We start from the raw sequence: 19,255 nt of genomic DNA on the forward strand, positions 1-19,255 counted from the left end.
GGGTGACTGTCAAACTATTTTGAATCGGATTTTACTGGCTTTATTTTGCACTAAATGTTATTCCCTGATCATGTATGTGTACGTGGTGAATGGATCGATTGTAATCATGTATTGTCTTTCCACTGATTGGTTAGCAAACAACAAAAGCTTTTCACTGTACCTCGGTACACGTGACAACAAACTAAACTGAACTGATCTGTCGTAGACCAATCTTTGGAGAGAAACATAGAAGATAAGTGCAGGAGTAGGCCATTCGGCCCTTCGAGCCTGCACCGCCATTCAATATGATCATGGCTGATCATCCAACTCAGTATCCCGTACCTGTCTTCTCTCCATACCCCCCGAACCCCTTAGCCACAAGGGCCACATCTAACTCCCTCTTAAATATAGCCAATGAACTGGCCTCAACTACCTTCTGTGGCAAAGAATTCCAGAGATTCACCACTCTCTGTGTGAAATTTTTTTTCTCTCATCTCGGTCCTAAAAGTCTTCCCCCTTATCCTTAAACTGTGACCCCTTGTTCTGGACTTCCCCAACATCAGGAACGATCTTCCTGCATCTAGCCTGTCCAACCCCTTAAGAATTTTGTAAGTTTCTATAAGATCCCCCCCTCAATCTTCTAAATTCTAGCGAGTACAAGCCGAGTCTATCCAGTCTTTCTTCATATGAAAGTCCTGACATCCCAGAAATCAGTCTGGTGAACCTTCTCTGTACTCCCTCTATGGCAAGAATGTATTTCCTCAGAGGCCAAAACTGTACGCAATACTCCAGGTGTGGTCTCACCAAGACCCTGTACAACTGCAGTAGAACCTCCCTGCTCCTATAATCAAATCCTTTTGCTATGAATGCTAACATACCATTCGCTTTCTTCACTGCCTGCTGCACCTGCATGCCTACTTTCAATGAAAGGTGTACCATGACACCCAGGTCTCGTTGTATCTCCCCTTTTTCTAATCGGCCACAGAAGGCCATCATTGAGATAGAAACATAGACATAGAAACATAGAAATTAGGTGCAGGAGTAGGCCATTCGGCCCTTCGTGCCTGCACCGCCATTCAATATGATCATGGCTGATCATCCAACTCAGTATCCCGTACCTGCCTTCTCTCCATACCCTCTGATCCCCTTAGCCACAAGGGCCACATCTAACTCCCTCTTAAATATAGCCAATGAACTGGCATCGACTACCCTCTGTGGCAGAGAGTTCCAGAGATTCACCACTGTCTGTGTGAAAAAAGTTCTTCTCATCTCGGTTTTAAAGGATTTCCCCTATCCTTAAGCTGTGACCCCTTGTCCTGGACTTCCCCAACATCGGGAGCAATCTCCCTGCATCTAGCCTGTCCAACCCCTTAAGAATTTTATAAGTTTCTATAAGATCCCCTCTCAATCTCCTAAATTCTGGAGAGTATAAACCAAGTCTATCCAGTCTTTCTTCATAAGACAGTCCTGACATCCCAGGAATCAGTCTGGTGAACCTTCTCTGCACTCCCTCTATGGCAATAATGTCCTTCCTCAGATTTGGAGACCAAAACTGTACGCAATACTCCAGGTGTGGTCTCACCAAGACCCTGTATAACTGCAGTAGAACCTCCCTGCTCCTATACTCAAATCCTTTTGCTATGAAAGCTAACATACCATTCGCTTTCTTCACTGCCTGCTGCACCTGCATGCCTACTTTCAATGACTGGTGTACCATGACACCCAGGTCTCGCTGCATCTCCCCTTTTCCTAGTCGGCCACCATTTAGATAATAGTCTGCTTTCCTGTTTTTGCCACCAAAATGGATAACCTCACATTTATCCACATTATACTGCATCTGCCAAACATTTGCCCACTCACCCAGCCTATCCAAGTCACCTTGCAGTCTCCTAGCATCCTCCTCACAGCTAACACTGCCCCCCAGCTTAGTGTCATCCGCAAACTTGGAGATATTGCCTTCAATTCCCTCATCCAGATCATTAATATATATTGTAAATAGCTGGGGTCCCAGCACTGAGCCTTGCGGTACCCCACTAGTCACTGCCTGCCATTGTGAAAAGGACCCGTTTACTCCTACTCTTTGCTTCCTGTTTGCCAGCCAGTTCTCTATCCACATCAATACTGAACCCCCAATGCCGTGTGCTTTAAGTTTGTATACTAATCTCTATGTGGGACCTTGTCGAACGCCTTCTGGAAGTCCAGATACACCACACCCAGATAGTGAAGTATTTGGAAAACAATGGCTTGGATGAGGGGTTCAGTAAAGGATAACATGAAGAAGGGATGGAGTCAGGTACCGTTGTTGAGTGGATAATCAGTGATTGGAAGCTCAGACCACTGATTCACTGTATTCCATAAAACAACATGCTTATACGTCTTTGTGCAAATAGACCGAATGTTGGAGTACATATTAATTAACTTGAGAATAACTAACAGGAAATTTGCAGCAGCAGATTTCTCCAATGTACTTACTTTCCCACATCCTGGTGGACCCCACAAAATCATGGATGGGATATCATGTGATTCCAACAGCGTTCGCAGGAGCGTGTTTTCTCCCAAAACTTTACTTTGGCCAATAAGTTCTGCTAAAGCACCGGGTCTCATGATCTCCGCCAGAGGCTTTGCTTCAAGTTGCTGCAATGAAACCAGCTTTTTCTGCTCTTCCTGGTTTGCTTCAGAGAGAACGACAGACTGCGAAGGTGCAGCAGAGGTGAAAGCAATGCACCCGGGTGTCCCGGGTGCATCGGTCCCGGTGGGCGAAGCTGCCGCAAGACTCGGCGACCGTTGTGTCTTTTGGAAAAGTGCAAAGACCGGGGAGGGGGCCTGGTGCTTGCTCGCGGGTTGCGCCCCGCTCCCGGGCTGTTTACTGGTGCCCGACGCCGGGGATCGAGCGGCCGACACGCGCCGGTTCCCGGGCTGCGTTCCATCGGCCGACACGCGCCGGCTCCCGGGCTGCGTTCCATCGGCCGACACGCGGCGGCTCCCGGGCTGCGTTCCATCGGCCGGTGCCGGCGACCAGCGCGCCTTCTTGCAGCCGGGTTCCCCTCTGTCACCGCACTCTGCATCCTCCTCCTCCGCCTCTCCTCCAGGCTCCTTCCCCACCGACCCTCCAACACCCAGGCAGTGGTCTAGGTGGGAATTGATCTCAAAACTCTCCATCTTCTCCGAACATACAGGACACTGCACCACCGACTCCTCGTTCCGACCATTAAGCGCCATTTCTGGAAACTCGCCTCCCACTTTCCATTTGTTTTGCACGTGCTAGCAGTTCATGCTTTGATCTATATTTTGGGGTCTGCGTAATTTATCTTTAGATTGTATTGTATTGTATTCAAATTTATTGTCATTGTCTCAGTTAGAGACAACGAAATGAATTTCCCTTACAGGCAGTATTTGATAAACTTAGATAGGAAAAAAAAATGTTTTGTGTAAGTTGTCTGGCGAGATGCCCTCGGGTGCTGCGAATAAAAGTAACAGCAATGCATTTCAAACAGCACTGCTATCTATAGCAATGTTACAACATTTTGAGATTTAAAAAATCAAGTCTGTAATTTATCCCATCAGATAAAGCATAAAAAGAAGTTTAATTTGACTCCTAATTCACTTTCATATCTCAAGTATTTAAAAAGTTATGGCCATTTTCATACTCAGAAATTAGCATCTTGTTCCCTATTGATTTTCTATGGACATGACAAAAAAGCTGTGATCGTGGACAGTCAAAAGCCCATAACCTTCTTAAAAATTAAGAGAACTGAATGAAATTTTCAGTTATCGTAGATTGAACCATTCTGAAACAAATATAAAATAATCTTACTTGGATGACCTGAAATTAAAGCATATAATTAGTTAGTTACCCAAGTGTAGCTAATTTCAAACTTCAATTACTAGATCTAAACATCTATCTATTTCTTAATAAATGATTAACATTTTTAAATAGCCTAAGTGTCCAAATAATATTCATAAATAATTCACAATAAAACATGATTTTTAAATCTCATTTACATTAATTTATAGGCCAAATGGAAGGAATTTAGTGTTTAATTGCTGTAAATTAAAGTCCATTTAAATCAGCTTTCTAGTGGGTTCCTGTGAACGCGCCGGTTTAGAACGTTCACATTGCGGTAGATTTGTGTCCCCAAATGCCCAGAAAAATACTGCGGGATATAATGGGCCCAAAATGAACCACTCGCAATATTAAACTTTGTATAAAGGGATCTTAAGAAGCCCTTTTTAATGTAAAAATATGCAGCCTACCTTCAACTGTTTGCTTTATGAGACCCTGCGGTTGCTGGTGGTCGCGGGTTTAGAGATTGATTTTTAAACTACTATAACTATTATACGAGGCCTTTAAAACTAATAATAGCTTTTGCGACGGGGTCTTCCAGCGATTTTTCGTTAATAATTAACTAGGCTGAACATCTTCGATTTGAACAGCTTAGAGAAAATCGCGTTTTAAACCCGCCCCCCTCTAAACGGCGCCAAAATCGCGCACACCCGCAGCGACAGATTTTCAGCGACGCTTCAGGTAGGCTTTGCAACATACCTACTATCTACGAGCATGGTATTTACACAGGGAAATCCGGAAATATTGTCATTATGTGCAATGTAACTTCCTGGGTGGAAACGAGACTTTGGAATCAATGAAACTGACTTCGAGAAAACTACTTAGTAGAGCTTTTTCACGTTGGTAGGAATATTTTCGTCAGTAGAATGCACCAATTCTCCAGTTAGCGCATTGTGTTGACGTAAATGCCCTGTAGGGCTGTCTTGGGACCAGCAGTGATAGGAGCGATAATATAACATTTTCAGACGAATATTAGGAGAAAACCAAAACGCACAAAAAAAGCTTTTTCAAAGATTAATGGTATTGGTTATTATTGTCACTACCTAATCAAATCATACTATACATGAGTATATTCAACTCATACCAAAGTACAACAGGTAGTGCAAAGGGAAACGCATAGAATAGAGTGTTATAGTGTGATTGCATTACATTTACTGAGAAAAAGTCTAAGGTCTGCAATCAGGTAGATTTGAAGATCAGATTATAGGGTGGTTACACGTAAGGTCACTGGGTCATAGGGCTTGACGCACGGTGCCGCTCAATCAATCTGGAGGACATATGTCACTTCCGGTATATGTTATTAATGCTAGAAACGCGTACTTTCCTACCTGTTAAAAACCGCCAAAATTTTGAATTTTTGCGCTGAAAAAAATTGTGGGAGTCGGGGTAAGTGTGAGAGACATGTACCCAACTTCAGAATTCCAAACGTGAAACGAAATGAAGGTATAGAGAAGCGAGAACTGAAGGGACTACAGCAGCTAAAGTGGCCGTGCCGTGCAGATATCGGAATTGAAAATATTGGGAATTATCGCGTTTGCTCACTGCATTTCATCGTAAGGCATTATTTGTGTTTTTTCTTGATTCCTTTGGTATCTAAAAATCTTCAGAAGTGATAAATCTGGCTGCAAATTTTTCTTCGGATGCGTTTTCATTTTGTATGTAAAACCCCACTTGGGAACCATGGGTGATTTAAAAAAAATTACAGCCAGATTTATCACTTCTGAAACTTTTTAGATGCCAAAAGTCCGCGGGGAAGTCGGCTGCCGAAGACCGCAGCATTCCCAGTAGCGAGCGACGGTGTTTCCCGACATTTAGCGCCGGCAGGAAATTTGTTGCAGGAGGAGGAGCTCCGTTGGTGGTCCTGCAATACTGGAAAAACCACCCGCAAGTCAAACCAACCCGTTGACTCAGATGAGTCCGGGGGGGGAAAGGGATACCCTCCCTCAACGGAGAGCGTCTGAGGACGACTCTCCCACATGGAGCAACTTGTTGGAGAAGTTGCTCCAACAATGACCTGCTCTAAAGGAGAGAGCTGTGTCAGCCCGAGCCTACAGCAGGCAGTACCGAGAGCCTCGCACATGGGCAGCCCAATGTCTTCCCCATTGCAGGGGGAAGTACATATGGAAGAAACCACTCTGAATCAGAGTACAAAAGCAGGGAGAGGGGGGGGGGGGGACTTCCCAGGGACAAGCAGAAGAAAGGAAGTAAGTAAGTAACTTTTACTTATATAGCACTATTTAAGTTAACTTGCATTGACACCATATAACAATTACAGCACGGAAACAGGCCATCTCGACCCTTCTAGTCCGTGCCGAACACGTATTCTCCCCTAGTCCCATCTACCTGCGCTCAGACCATAACTCTCCATTCCTTTCCCGTCCATATAACCATCCAAATTATTTTTAAATGATAAAAACGAACCTGCCGCCACCACCTTCACTGGAAGCTCATTCCACACAGCCACCACTCTCTGAGTAAAGAAGTTCCCCCTCATGTTACCCCTAAACTTCTGTCCCTTAATTCTCAAGTCATGTCCCCTTGTTTGAATCTTCCCTACTCTCAGTGGGAAAAGCTTATCCACGTAAACTCTGTCTATCCCTCTCATCATTTTAAAGACCTCTATCAAGTCCCCCCTTAACCTTCTGCGCTCCAAAGAATAAAGCCCTAACTTGTTCAACCTTTCTCTGTAACTTAGTTGCTGAAACCCAGGCAACATTCTAGTAAATCTCCTCTGTACTCTCTCTATTTTGTTGACATCCTTCCTATAATTAGGCAACCAAAATTGTACACCATACTCCAGAATTGGCCTCACCAATGCCTTGTACAATTTTAACATTACATCCCAACTTCTATACTCAATGCTCTGATTTATAAAGGCCAGCACACCAAAAGCCTTCTTTACTACCCTATCTACATGAGATTCCACTTTCAGGGAACTGCACAGTTATTCCCAGATCCCTCTGTTCACCTGCATTCTTCAATTCCTTACCATTTACCATGTACGTCCTATTTTGATTTGTCCTGCCAAGATGTAGCACCTCACACTTATCAGCATTAAACTCCATCTGCCATCTTTCAGCCCACTCTTCCAACTGGCATAAATCTCTCTGTAGACTTTGAAAATTTACTTCATTATCTACAACCCCACCTATTTTAGTATCATCTGCATACTTACTAATCCAATTTACCACACCATCATCCAGATCATTGATGTACATGACAAACAACAGTGGACCCAATACAGATCCCTGTGGCACCTCACTAGTCACTGGCCTCCAACCTGACAAACAACCATCCACCATTACTCTCTGGCATCTCCCATTCAGCCACTGTTGAATCCATCTTGCTACTCCACCATTAATACCCAACAATTGAACCTTCTTAACCAACCTTCCGTGAGGAACCTTGTCAAAGGCCTTATTGAAGTCCATATATACAACATCCACTGCTTTACTCTCATCAATTTCCCGAGTAACCTCTTCAAAAAATTCAAGAAGATTAGTCAAACATGACCTTCCAGGCACAAATCCATGTTGACTGTTCCTAATTAGACCCTGTTTATCCAGATGCTTATATATATTATCTCTAAGTATCCTTTCTATTAATTTGCCCACCACTTAATTTAAATATTTAGGAATTGAAATCACTAGAAACTATCACGCTATGTTTAACGCCAATTATAGCCCCTTACTTAAGAAACTAAATAATCTAATCAAATTCTGGAAAACGCTCCCGATGTCTTTAATAGGTCGAATAAATGCTATAAAAATGATCTTTTTACCACAAATCCTATATTTATTTCAATCAATTCCAATATATCTTCCAAAAAAGTTTTTCAAAAAACTAGACTCAGACATTACAAATTTTATATGGGATTATAAATCCCACAGAATACAAAGAGCACACCTTAGTAAACCAAAAGAGATGGGTGGTCTAGCGCTCCCTAACTTTATTTACTATAATTGGGCAGTAAATATTAAAAATATGATTCACCTGCTGGACAACTCTGCCCAGCAGGTGGACTGGATTGTAATGGAGAGAGAGGACTGCTCTCCGTGTAATACAGGAGCGACTCTCCTCTCACCAACGAATCTGAATAACAAAAATTATAATAAAAATCCAATGATACATAGCACAATTAGAACTTGGAAACAAATAAAACAGAATCTAAAATTAAGAAATCTATCTCTTTTAATGCCAGTAGTCAATAACCCGTCGTTTAAACCTTCAATTATAGATAAATCATTTACACAATGGGAAAGAATGGGAATCAAAATGCTCGGAGACTTGTATGAATTGGGAAAATTATTATCATTTCAACAATTACAACTGAAATATAATTTGAAAAAAATCAATATTTTAAATATCTTCAAATCCGTGACTATCTGAAAAAATACACAAAAGACTATCATAACATGCCCCCAGACTTATTGGATGAAGCCATGAAGACAAAGGCTGAATCAGCAAATCTAATATCATACTTATACAACATTATTTTAAATATAGAAATACCTACAACCGATGGTATTAAAAGAGACTGGGAACAAGAACTAGCTATAAAAATTTCAAAAGAGAGCTGGGACAAACACTTACTATATATGTATAAATGCTCGATCAACGTACGACATACTCTAATTCAATATAAAACATTACATAGACTATATTATTCAAAAACTAAAATAAATAAACTTTTCGCCAATGTCTCACCCATTTGTGATAAATGTCAGTCACAAGAAGCTACCATAGCGCACTCTTTTGTTTTTTGTATAAAAATCCAAACATTCTGGAACGAAATATTTGAAATCTTCACAAAATTATTTAAAATAAAACTTGTACCAAAAGCAGAATGGATCATTTTTGGAATATCGGAAGGTAACCCCGAATTAAACGTGTTTCAAAAGAACTTACTTAATTACGGGCTAATAATGGAAAAAAAGCTTATACTCAAATTTTGGAAAAATGCTCCAATACCAACAATATAAATGTGGATTTCAAACATGTTCGAAACACTACACTTGGAAGAGATGAGACTCCTCCTAGCCTTTTAAAAACACGGTTGGTATATCCTTTTTTGCGAGTTTTGTGTTACAATAGAGCGATTGTTTTTCCTTTTTTTTTCTTTTCTTTCTAGGGTCTTATTTCCTTTCTTTACTTCCTTCTCTAACTTCTTCCCTAAGGGGCTTTCTTTTCCCAACACTTTCCTGCACCTTCACGATTCTTGCTCACTTTCCTTACTTCTTTTATTTCTATCTTTTTTAAAGCTCGAAAAACGAAGTGGTACAACAAATGTAATAAGATATATCTGATGTGTATTATTGTAATTTACTGTACTTCTAATAAAAATAAAATAAAAATAAAAAATAAAAAAATTTGCCCACCACTGACGTCAAACTAACAGGTCTATAATTGCTAGGTTTACTCTTAGACCCCTTTTTAAACAATGGAACAACATGCGCAGTACGCCAATCCTCCGGCACTATTCCCGTTTCTAATGACATTTGAAATATTTCTGTCATAGCCCCTGCTATTTCTACACTAACTTCCCTCAATGTCCTAGGGAATATCCTGTCCGGACCTGGAGACTTATCCACTTTTATATTTCTCAAAAGTGTCAGTACTTCCTCTTCTTTGAATCTCATAGTTTCCATAGCTACTCTACTTGTTTCCCTTACCTCACATAATTCAATATCCTTCTCCTTGGTAAATACCGAAGAAAATAAATTGTTCAATATCTCCCCCATCTCTTTTGGCTCTGCAGATAGCTGTCCACTCTGACTCTCTAATGGACCAATTTTATCCCTTGTTATCCTTTTGCTATTAATATAGCTGTAGAAACCCTTTGGATTTACTTTCACCTTACCAAAGCAACCTCATATCTTCTTTTAGCTTTTCTAATTTCTTTCTTAAGATTCTTTTTACATTCTTTATACTCCTCAAGCACCTCATTTACTCCATGCTGCCTATAATTATTGTAGATCTCTCTCTTTTTCCGAACCAAGTGTCCAATTTCCCTTGAAAACCATGGCTCTTTCCAATTTTTACTATTTCCTTTCAACCGAACAGGGACATAAAGATTCTGTACTCTTAAAATGTCACCTTTAAATGTCCTCCATTTCTCTTCCACATCTTTCCCATAAAACAAACGGTCCCAATTTACTCCTTTTAAATCCTTTCGCATCTCCTCAAAGTTAGCCTTTCTCCAATCAAAAATCTCAACCCTAGGTCCAGTTCTGACCCTCTCCATAATTATATTGAAGCTAATGGTATTGTGATCACTGGTCCCGAACTGTTCCCCAACGCATACCTCTGCCACCTGACCCGTCTCATTTCCTAACAGGAGGTCCAGCACTGCCCCTTCTCTAGTAGGTACCTCTATGTATTGCTGCACACATTTTACAAACTCCAAACCATCCAGCCCATTTACAGAATGTGTTTCCCAGTCTATGTGTGGAAAATTGAAATCTCCCACAATCACTACCTTGTGCTTACTACTAATATCTGCAATCTCCTTACATATTTGCTCTTCCAATTCTCGCTCCCCATTTGGCGGTCTATAATACACCCCTATAAGTGTTGCTACCCCTTTCCCATTTCTCAGTTCCACCCAAATAGCCTCCCTAGACGAGCCCTCTAATCTATCCTGCCAAAGCACTGCTGTAATATCTTCCCTGATAAGCAATGCAACACCTCCACCTCTTGCCCCTCCAATTCTATCACACCTGAAGCAACGAAATCCTGGAATATTTAGTTTCCAATCACAGCCCTCCTGCAACCATGTTTCACTGATCGCCACAACATCATACTTCCAGGTGTCAATCCAGGCTCTGAGTTCATCCACCTTTCTTACAATGCTCCTAGCATTAAAATATACACATTTAAGAAACCCACCCTCTCTTATTCTCTGTTTATTGTCTTTTTCTTCTCTCTCCCCTACATTTTGGGTCAGAGTGCTACCATTCTCTGCCTCCTGCCTCACACACTGACTGCTAGCTTTCCCAATTTGAGTCCCTCCCCCCAAACAGACACCAAAGTGCTTTACATAAAATAAATAATAAGCACAAAAGAAAATAAATACTTCTGCAATCATCCAGGTTCCACTGGGTGCTTCCCTGAATAGAGATCTAGCAAATGTCTCCTGCTCTGAGGAGAGGAGCATTCACGGTCAGTTTCAGTCTGACCCAAACAAGAATCTCATTTAGGCCCGCTGGAGGGGTCATGTCAGCGCAGGTATCCTCAGGGGCCTGCGGCAGCACCTGTTTTCAGGGCTGCATTCAAATCTCACTCTCAGTGGAGGGGAGTGTGAGTGATCGGTAGGTAACTGATCTCGAATTAAAGTATGAACATACTGAAGCACATGCATATGGCCTCAAGAGACAGCAGTTTGCAGAATATCCGCACAAATGCCGGCAAGGGAACAGCGCTATCAAGGTGACTTTGGAGAAACCAGCCGCCGAATCCTCTCTTCAGGTAAGACCAGAAGAAGGAAGCAAAAGCTGTCGGACCAATCAAGGTACCAACGACAAGCAAACTTCATCAGTAGGCGACAACACACCCCACACCTCCATAGGGGGTAAGCAGTTCACTGAAGCCGGTGGTAGCTTGAAAGCTGGGCACGGAAATATGATCAGAGTCGTCTTTCAAGGCAGACTCAGAATTATGGCCAGAATTGTCCTACAAGGCAGGCTCAGTATGATGAGGTTTTCAAACCAAGACCCAAGCAGAGGTCAGGAGAAACATGGAATCCACACTCCCTACCAGTCCAACTCCCAATCAAGGAGAGAAAAGGAACCCGCATCAGGGGCCTTTGGGCTTACCACAAGACCTCCGGTAGCCATGGAGGTAGGTGGGTCTGGGTTTACTGAAACAAGGGATTGTGGACCAGTTACATGTTGGTAATTTTACTCTCGTGTTTTTGTTCAAAATGACAATAACATGAATTTCAGATCTGGTTTTAAAAAACAGATAACAACGTGATTCTTTTTTACTGCACAACATACATAGCTTCCAAGCAGACTTGGAACTCGGACCGGAATTGTCTTCAAGGCAGGCCCAGTATTTTGGGCAGGATTGCCTTCCAGGACAGTGCTTTTGAAAGTACTAAAGCAAACTGCTTTGCCTTTGGTTTTGAAAGTGCTAAAGCAAGCTGCCTTGCCTTTAGTTTTGAAAGTGCTTAAGCAAGCTGCCTTACCTTTGGTTTTGAAAGTGCTAAAGCAAGCTGCCTTACCTTTTGTTTTGAAAGTGCTAAAGAGAGCTGCCTTGCCTAATTAGAGCTGCCTTGCCTAATTAGAGCTGCCTTGCCATCTATATAATTAAAAGTCTAATCTTGACCACTTCCTGTTTGCGCTTTATATTGATTTTAGTAAAAACGCTTCCACATATGGCTGTGATGTTTTGGCCAACTTACTCAGTCCCCCTCCGCTCATCAGGTGCCAAGGGGGACCATCGATGAAAAATAAAAGAGTTATTGTTTAAAAAATGTTGAGATTCTCTCTCCTGTCAATCATGCCATGAAGGCCACGCCCCTTCTGGTGGGAGGGGTGGAGGGACTATAAAACACGGAATTGTGGGCGTGGCATAGTCTCTGCAAGATGGGGGAGGGAGAGGTCATGACTTGCTGTCTTTAGTGGCCTTGCACCCTGCTTGAAATGGTATGAAACTGCATTTGAATTTGGTGCCCTTGCACCCTGCTTGAAATGGAATTTCAAGGTATAGCCGTGAGTCAACTGCGAGCCCACCAACCGTGAATGAGTGAGCTGCCAGCACAACAGGCTTGAGTGACTGAGCCATCAGCCCAAGAATCCATTTGGCCCACAATACATAGATACATAGAAAATAGGTGCAGGAGTAGGCCATTTGGCCCTTCGAGCCTGCACCGCCATTCAATATGATCATGGCTGATCATCCAACTCAGTATCCCGTACCTGCCTTCTCTCCATAACCCCTGATCCCTTTAGCCACAAGGGCCACATCTAACTCCCTCTTAAATATAGCCAATGAACTGGCCTCAACTACCTTCTGTGGCAGAGAGTTCCAGATATTCACCACTCTCTGTGTGAAAAATGTTTTTCTCATCTCGGTCTTAAAGGATTTCCCCTCTATCCTTAAGCTGTGACCCCTTGTTCTGGACTTCCCTGACATCGGGAACAATCTTCCGGCATCTAGCCTGTCCAACCTCTTAAGAATTTTGTAAGTTTCTATAAGATCCCCCCTCAATCTCCTAAATTCTAGCGAGTACAAGCCGAGTCTATCCAGTCTTTCTTCATATGAAAGTCCTGACATCCCAGGAATCAGTCTGGTGAACCTTCTCTGCACTCCCTCTATGGCAATAATTATTATTATTATTATTAAAGCTTTATTTCAGACACAGGTTCATATAACACATCAAACAGTACAAAGAATTACAAAGATACATTAAAAAATTGCATATTAGCCTAAAATATATATAAGCTATTGCACCAATGCCGTCTTAGCCTAGAAGTGAATCTATAGCAGCTTTTCAGAGGGCTGACTAGGGCTTCAATTATGTGGTTCTCTGATTTGTCCAGGCGACACATAAAACTAAACATCAGCTGTCTTAAGAGTGCCTCACAGGTTGGCACTCTAGTAGACACAAACAATTGACTTGGCACTATGCCACCTAGGGACACGAAGTAGCAACCTCATTGCATCATTGTATGCAACCTTAAGCTTCTGCATACTCTTTTTCTTATAATTAGACCACAATTGAGCAGTATATAATGGTGTGATGTAGGTTCTGAACAGGGAACACTTCACAGAATCAGAGCACATATAAAACTTCCTTATAAGCATGTTGGCTTGAAGATAAATTTTACAGCGCTGTCGGTAGAGGTCTTTGTCATCCTTCCAGTCATCAGATATGACATGACCTAAGTATTTAATTTCCTCACACACAGCAAGAGGACTGTCTGACAAATAAAAGGTCGGAAAAGTTGATTTCCTGTCCTCAGCGCTTCTAATTATCATTATGCGGCTTTTCTTAGCGTTATACTTAATGTCATAATCAAGGCCATACTGAGAGCACACCTTCAGCATCTGCTGCAGCCCAGCACTATATGGACAGAGCAGGACCAGGTCATCTGCATACATCAGATGATTAACAATAGTGTTGCACACAAGACAGACAGTTTTTAGCCTATTTAACTGATTTGACAATTCGTCCATATAAACATTAAATAAAATAGGAGACAAAATTCCTCCTTGCCGCACTCCGTTACTAACACAGAATGGAGCAGATACAACATTGTCCCATTTAACGTGAAACGTTAATGTCCTTCCTCAGACATCTGACATCCCAGGAATCAATCTGGTGAACCTTCTCTGCACTCCCTCTATGGCAATAATGTCCTTCCTCAGATTTGGAGACCAAAACTGTACGCAATACTCCAGGTGTGGTCTCACCAAGACCCTGTACAACTGCAGTAGAACCTCCCTGCTCCTATACTCAAATCCTTTTGCTATGAAAGCTAACATACCATTCACTTTCTTCACTGCCTGCTGCACCTGCATGCCTACTTTAAATGACTGGTGTACCATGACACCCAGGTCTCGTTGCATCTCCCCTCTTCCTAATCGGCCACCATTTAGATAATAGTCTGCTTTTCTGTTTTTGCCACCAAAGTGGATAACCTCACATTTATCCACATTATACTGCATCTGCCATACATTTGCCCACTCACCCAGCCTATCCAAGTCACCTTGCAGCCTCCTAGCATCGTCCTCACAGCTAACACTGCCCCCCAGCTTCGTGTCATCCGCAAAGTTGGAGATGTTGCATTCAATTCCCTCGTCCAAATCATTAATATATATTGTAAATAGCTGGGGTCCCAGCACTGAGCCTTGCGGTACCCCACTAGTCACTGCCTGCCATTGTGAAAAGGACCCGTTTACTCCTACTCTTTGCTTCCTGTTTGCCAGCCAGTTCTCTCTCCACATCAATACTGAACCCCAATACCGTGTGCTTTAAGTTTGTATACTAATCTCTCATGTGGTACCTTGTCGAAACCCTTCTGAATGTCCAGATATAACACATCCACTGGTACTCCCCTATCCACTCTACTAGTTACATCCTCGAAAAATTCTATAAGATTCGTCAGACATGATTTAACTTTCGTAAATCCATGCTGACTTTGTCCAATGATTTCACCAATTTCCAAATGTGCTGCTATCCCATCTTTAAGAAGTGACTCTAGCAATTTCCCCATTACCGATGTTAGACTAACTGGTCTGTAATTCCCCGTTTTCTCTCTCCCTCCCTTTTTAAAAAGTGGGGTTACATTAGCTACCCTCCAATCCTCAGGAACTACTCCAGAATCTAAAGAGTTTTGAAAGATTATTACTAATGCATCCACTATTTCTGGAGCTACTTCCTTAAGTACTCTGGGATGCAGCCTATCTGGCCCTGGGGATTTATTGGCCTTTAATCCATTCAATTTACCCAACACCACTTCCCGACTAATCTGTATTTCACTCATTTCCTCCACCTCATTTGACCCCCGGTCCCCTGCTATTTCCGGCAGATTATTTATGTCTTCCTTAGTGAAGACAGAACCAAAGTAGTTATTCAATTGGTCTGCCATGTCTTTGTTCCCCATGATCAATTCACCTGTTTCTGACTGCAAGGGACCTACATTAGTTTTAACTAATCTCTTTCTCTTCACATATCTATAAAAACTTTTGCAGTCAGTTTTTATGTTCCCTGCCAGTTTTTTTTCATAATCTATTTTCCCTTTCCTAATTAAGCCCTTTGTCCTCCTCTGCTGGACTCTGAATTTCTCCCAGTCCTCTGGTAGGCTGCTTTATCTGGCTAATTTGTATGCTTCATCTTTTGTTTTGATACTATCCCTGATTTCCCTTGTTATCCACTGATGCACTACCTACCCTGATTTATTCTTTTGCCAAACTGGGATGAACAATTGTTGTAGCTCATCCATGCAGTCTTTAAATGCCTTCCATTGCATATCCACCGTCAACCCTTTAAGAATCAATTGTCAGTCTATCTTGGCCAATTCACGTCTCATGCCTTCAAAGTTACCTTTCTTTAAGTTCAGGACCCTTGTTTCTGAATTAACAATGTCACTCTCCATCCTAATGAAGAACTCAACCATATTATGGTCACTCTTGCCCAAGGAGCCACGCACAACAAGACTGCTAACTAATCCTTCCTCATTACTCAATACCCAGTCTAGAATAGCCTGCTTTCTCGTTGGTTCCTCTACATGTTGGTTTAGAAAACTATCCCGCATACATTCCAAGAAATCCTCTTCCTCAGCACCCATGCCAATTTGATTCACCCAATCTATATGTAGGTTGAAGTCACCCATTATAACTGTTTTACCTTTGTTGCACGCATTTCTCAATGTCCATACTAGCCCTCTGGAAGCCAGTCCCTTCAGCGCACAACACCCATACTAGCGCTCCAGAAACCCACCCCACCCACTGGACACCAATATTGGAATTGGTGGAGAGATGGAATATTGCATTGGGGGACCCGCCCTCCCGTGTGATGCTGGGAGCCACTTAGTCTAGTAATTTTATATAATTCCATCAGGTCTCCCTGCAATCTCTGGCATTACAGAGATAACAATCTAAGCTTGTCCAGCCTCTCCTAGCTAAAACCCCCTAACCTAGGTAACATTATTTTAAACCTCCAGTATCCCCTCAAAGTTCATAAGACGGAGGTGCAGAATTAGGTAATTTGGCCATTGAGTCGACTCTGCCAATCAATCATGACTGATGTACCTTTCTCTCTCAACCCATTCACCTACCTTAACCCCGTAACCTTTGACACCATTACTAATCAAGAGCCTATCAATCTCCGTTTAAAAAATACTCAATGTCTTGTCCCCCACTGCCATCTGTAGCAATGAATTCCGCAGATTCACCATCCTCTTGCTAAAGAAATGAATCCTCATCTCCTTTCAAAAGGTATGTCCTGAAAACTCATAGGCTTTGTCCTCGGGTCCTAGACTCTCCCGGTATCCGTGCCTTTCATTATTCGGTAAGTTTCAATGAGGTCCCCTCATCCTTCTAAAACCAGCAAAAACAGTCTTATAGCTGCAAAATTGGGATTATGTAAAATTATGAGGGCATAACAAATCAAATTATTTAAATACAACAAGATTAACCTTCACCACAGTGACAATTGTGAAATTACCATTTTATTTTAAAAGAGAACATTTTCCACCAAATTCACCTTTGCAATAAATCATTGTTTAATAATTCACTGATGACTCAAGAATATATATACCTATTCTTGAACTTCCCGTGCACTGTCCGTCATGTTGTAAATGGGTTAATGCATCCTTGTTATGTTGACTGTTTAAACACCACTGCAGATAATATCCCTCTTTAGAACCATTGTGAAGTTCTATACATCAAACCTATTATATTCAGGAATTCCCAGTAATTGCGATTATTTCTAAACCTCTGAGATTTTTGTAATTGCTATTCGGCCAATAATTACTGTGGGATGGTAGCTAGGGACATGCAAGTCAATTCTGTCACGAGTAATTTAAAGAAAATGTACATTTATCTATTTGTTTACACAAGCTCAGGTCAATACAAAGTTCATTATGTCACCTGAGATACCTATTTTTATAATACAGGCAGCCAATTTAGTTGCAGCAGATTCCCACAAATAGCAACATGATACTGCCCAGATATATGGCATTTAGCATAAATAGGGGTCAGGAAATTGGGATTAATTCATATGCTTTTCTTCAAAATTGTTCCAAGGGAACTTTTATGTTCAATCAAGAGGACAGATGGGAGCCTTGTTTTAATGCCTGATCTTAAATACGTTACCTCTAATATTGCAGTCCAGATTTTTGCTCTCAAGTCTTTGCACTGGATGACTCAGAGAGTCTGAACATCTGAGCCACTTTTGGCAGGGTGCAATGTACCCTCAAAATGATCTGTTTTTTCAAAGGTCACAGTAAGAAATAGCATGGGATAGGTTGCCTCTAGTTAAGTGTAACAGAGAATGTGATGCTAGAGTCACAACACATCAAACTGGAAATGCTGCATTAAAGATAATAGTGAAGTGATTGCTTTCCTCATTTTGTGATTTTTCTTGAAGATTGGATTCGCCACATTGAAAGTTCTCAAATTCACATCAGGAATCCCATGTTCCTGCCTCTCTTCCTTGTATCTATAATTTATGCCTCTTATGCCCCTGTCCCACTTCGGAAACCTGAACGGAAACCTCTGGAGAATTTGCGCCCCACCCAAGGTTTCTGTGCGGTTCCCGGAGGTTGCAGGTGGTTGCTGGAGGTTGCAGGTAGCGGAAGCAGGTAGGGAGACTGACAAAAACCTCCGGGAACCTCCGGGAACCACACGGAAACTTTGGGTGGGGCGCAAAGTCTCCAGAGGTTTCCGTTCAGGTTTTCTAAGTGGGACAGGGGCATAAACCTTCAAATGCTTAATTTGGTTCTACCTTGTACTATTTGTGAATTGCTAAAATTCTGTTCAAAATAGGTAAATACAGGTATAATTGAATGTGCCAAAGAGGTCTGTTCATTGTGTCCCACACAATCTTTAACTCATCGGTTGTATATGAATATAAATATATACTTTACTTATGATAATGGATCATTGTACTGAATAGCTTAAAAAAAGAGGTTTTATATCACCTGCTCCTAACAATAAGTTTAGTTAAGTTTATTATTGTCATGTGTTCCAAGATACAGAGAAAAGCTTTTGTATGCATGTTATCCAGTCAAAGAAAAGGTAATGTGATAGGAGCAGAATTAGGCCATTCGGTCCATCAAGTCTACTCCGCCATTCAATCATGGCTGATTTATCTCTCCCTCCTAACCCCATTTTCCTGCCTTCTCCCCATAACCCTTGGCACCCGTACCAATCAAGAATCTATCTCTGCCTTAATAATATCCATTGACTTGGCCTCTACATCCTTCTGTGGCAAAGAATTCCACAGATTCACCACCCTCTGACTAAAGAAATTCCTCATCTCCTTCCTAAAGGAACATTCTTTAATTCTGAGGCTATGACCTATAGCCTCAGATGACGATGACTATACATGAATCCAATAAAGCCATCCCCAGGACAATCAGGGTCCAGTAAAAGACTCTGGAAAACTGGCATTACCTTCTATATTTAAGATGATGTCTTTCAGGAAAGGCAAACACTATTGGCAAAATTTACCACAGCCTACAGTGCATCGTCACAACCTTTAGCTATTTGAATAATGTGTACAACATTTATATTAATTAATGATCAGGACTGCATCCATCCGTTTATTTTGCCTTCAAGTTCTTTTCCATTTATTTTTGTGTCCTTCTGCCCCGCAGGAGGTGTTGAAAATTCACTGGGCACAGAACATCTAATATAGTGCCCTCTGGCTTTGTGAATGGGAATTGTGTCGAAGATATGTGCAATGAATGGGGACATCTA

At 41.7% G+C, this 19,255-nt stretch overlaps 1 protein-coding gene across 1 annotated transcript in view; it reads right to left on the minus strand.

Moving 5' to 3' along the window:
- Nucleotides 1–4,636, minus strand: part of wrnip1 (WRN helicase interacting protein 1) — a 53,817-nt gene extending 49,181 nt beyond the window's left edge. Inside the window, exons 1-3 of the mRNA XM_033016318.1 lie at nucleotides 4,523–4,636; nucleotides 3,378–3,475; nucleotides 2,452–3,295 (exon numbers count right to left, since the gene is read on the minus strand). Of these exons, the coding sequence (XP_032872209.1) occupies nucleotides 2,452–3,198 (747 nt within the window). The 5' untranslated portion in view covers nucleotides 3,199–3,295; nucleotides 3,378–3,475; nucleotides 4,523–4,636. The remainder of the gene's footprint in view (nucleotides 1–2,451; nucleotides 3,296–3,377; nucleotides 3,476–4,522) is intronic.
- Between the last annotated feature and the right edge of the window lie 14,619 nt (nucleotides 4,637–19,255).

This window comes from Amblyraja radiata, chromosome 2, assembly GCF_010909765.2.
Source record: "Amblyraja radiata isolate CabotCenter1 chromosome 2, sAmbRad1.1.pri, whole genome shotgun sequence".
NCBI classification, from domain to species: domain Eukaryota; kingdom Metazoa; phylum Chordata; class Chondrichthyes; order Rajiformes; family Rajidae; genus Amblyraja; species Amblyraja radiata.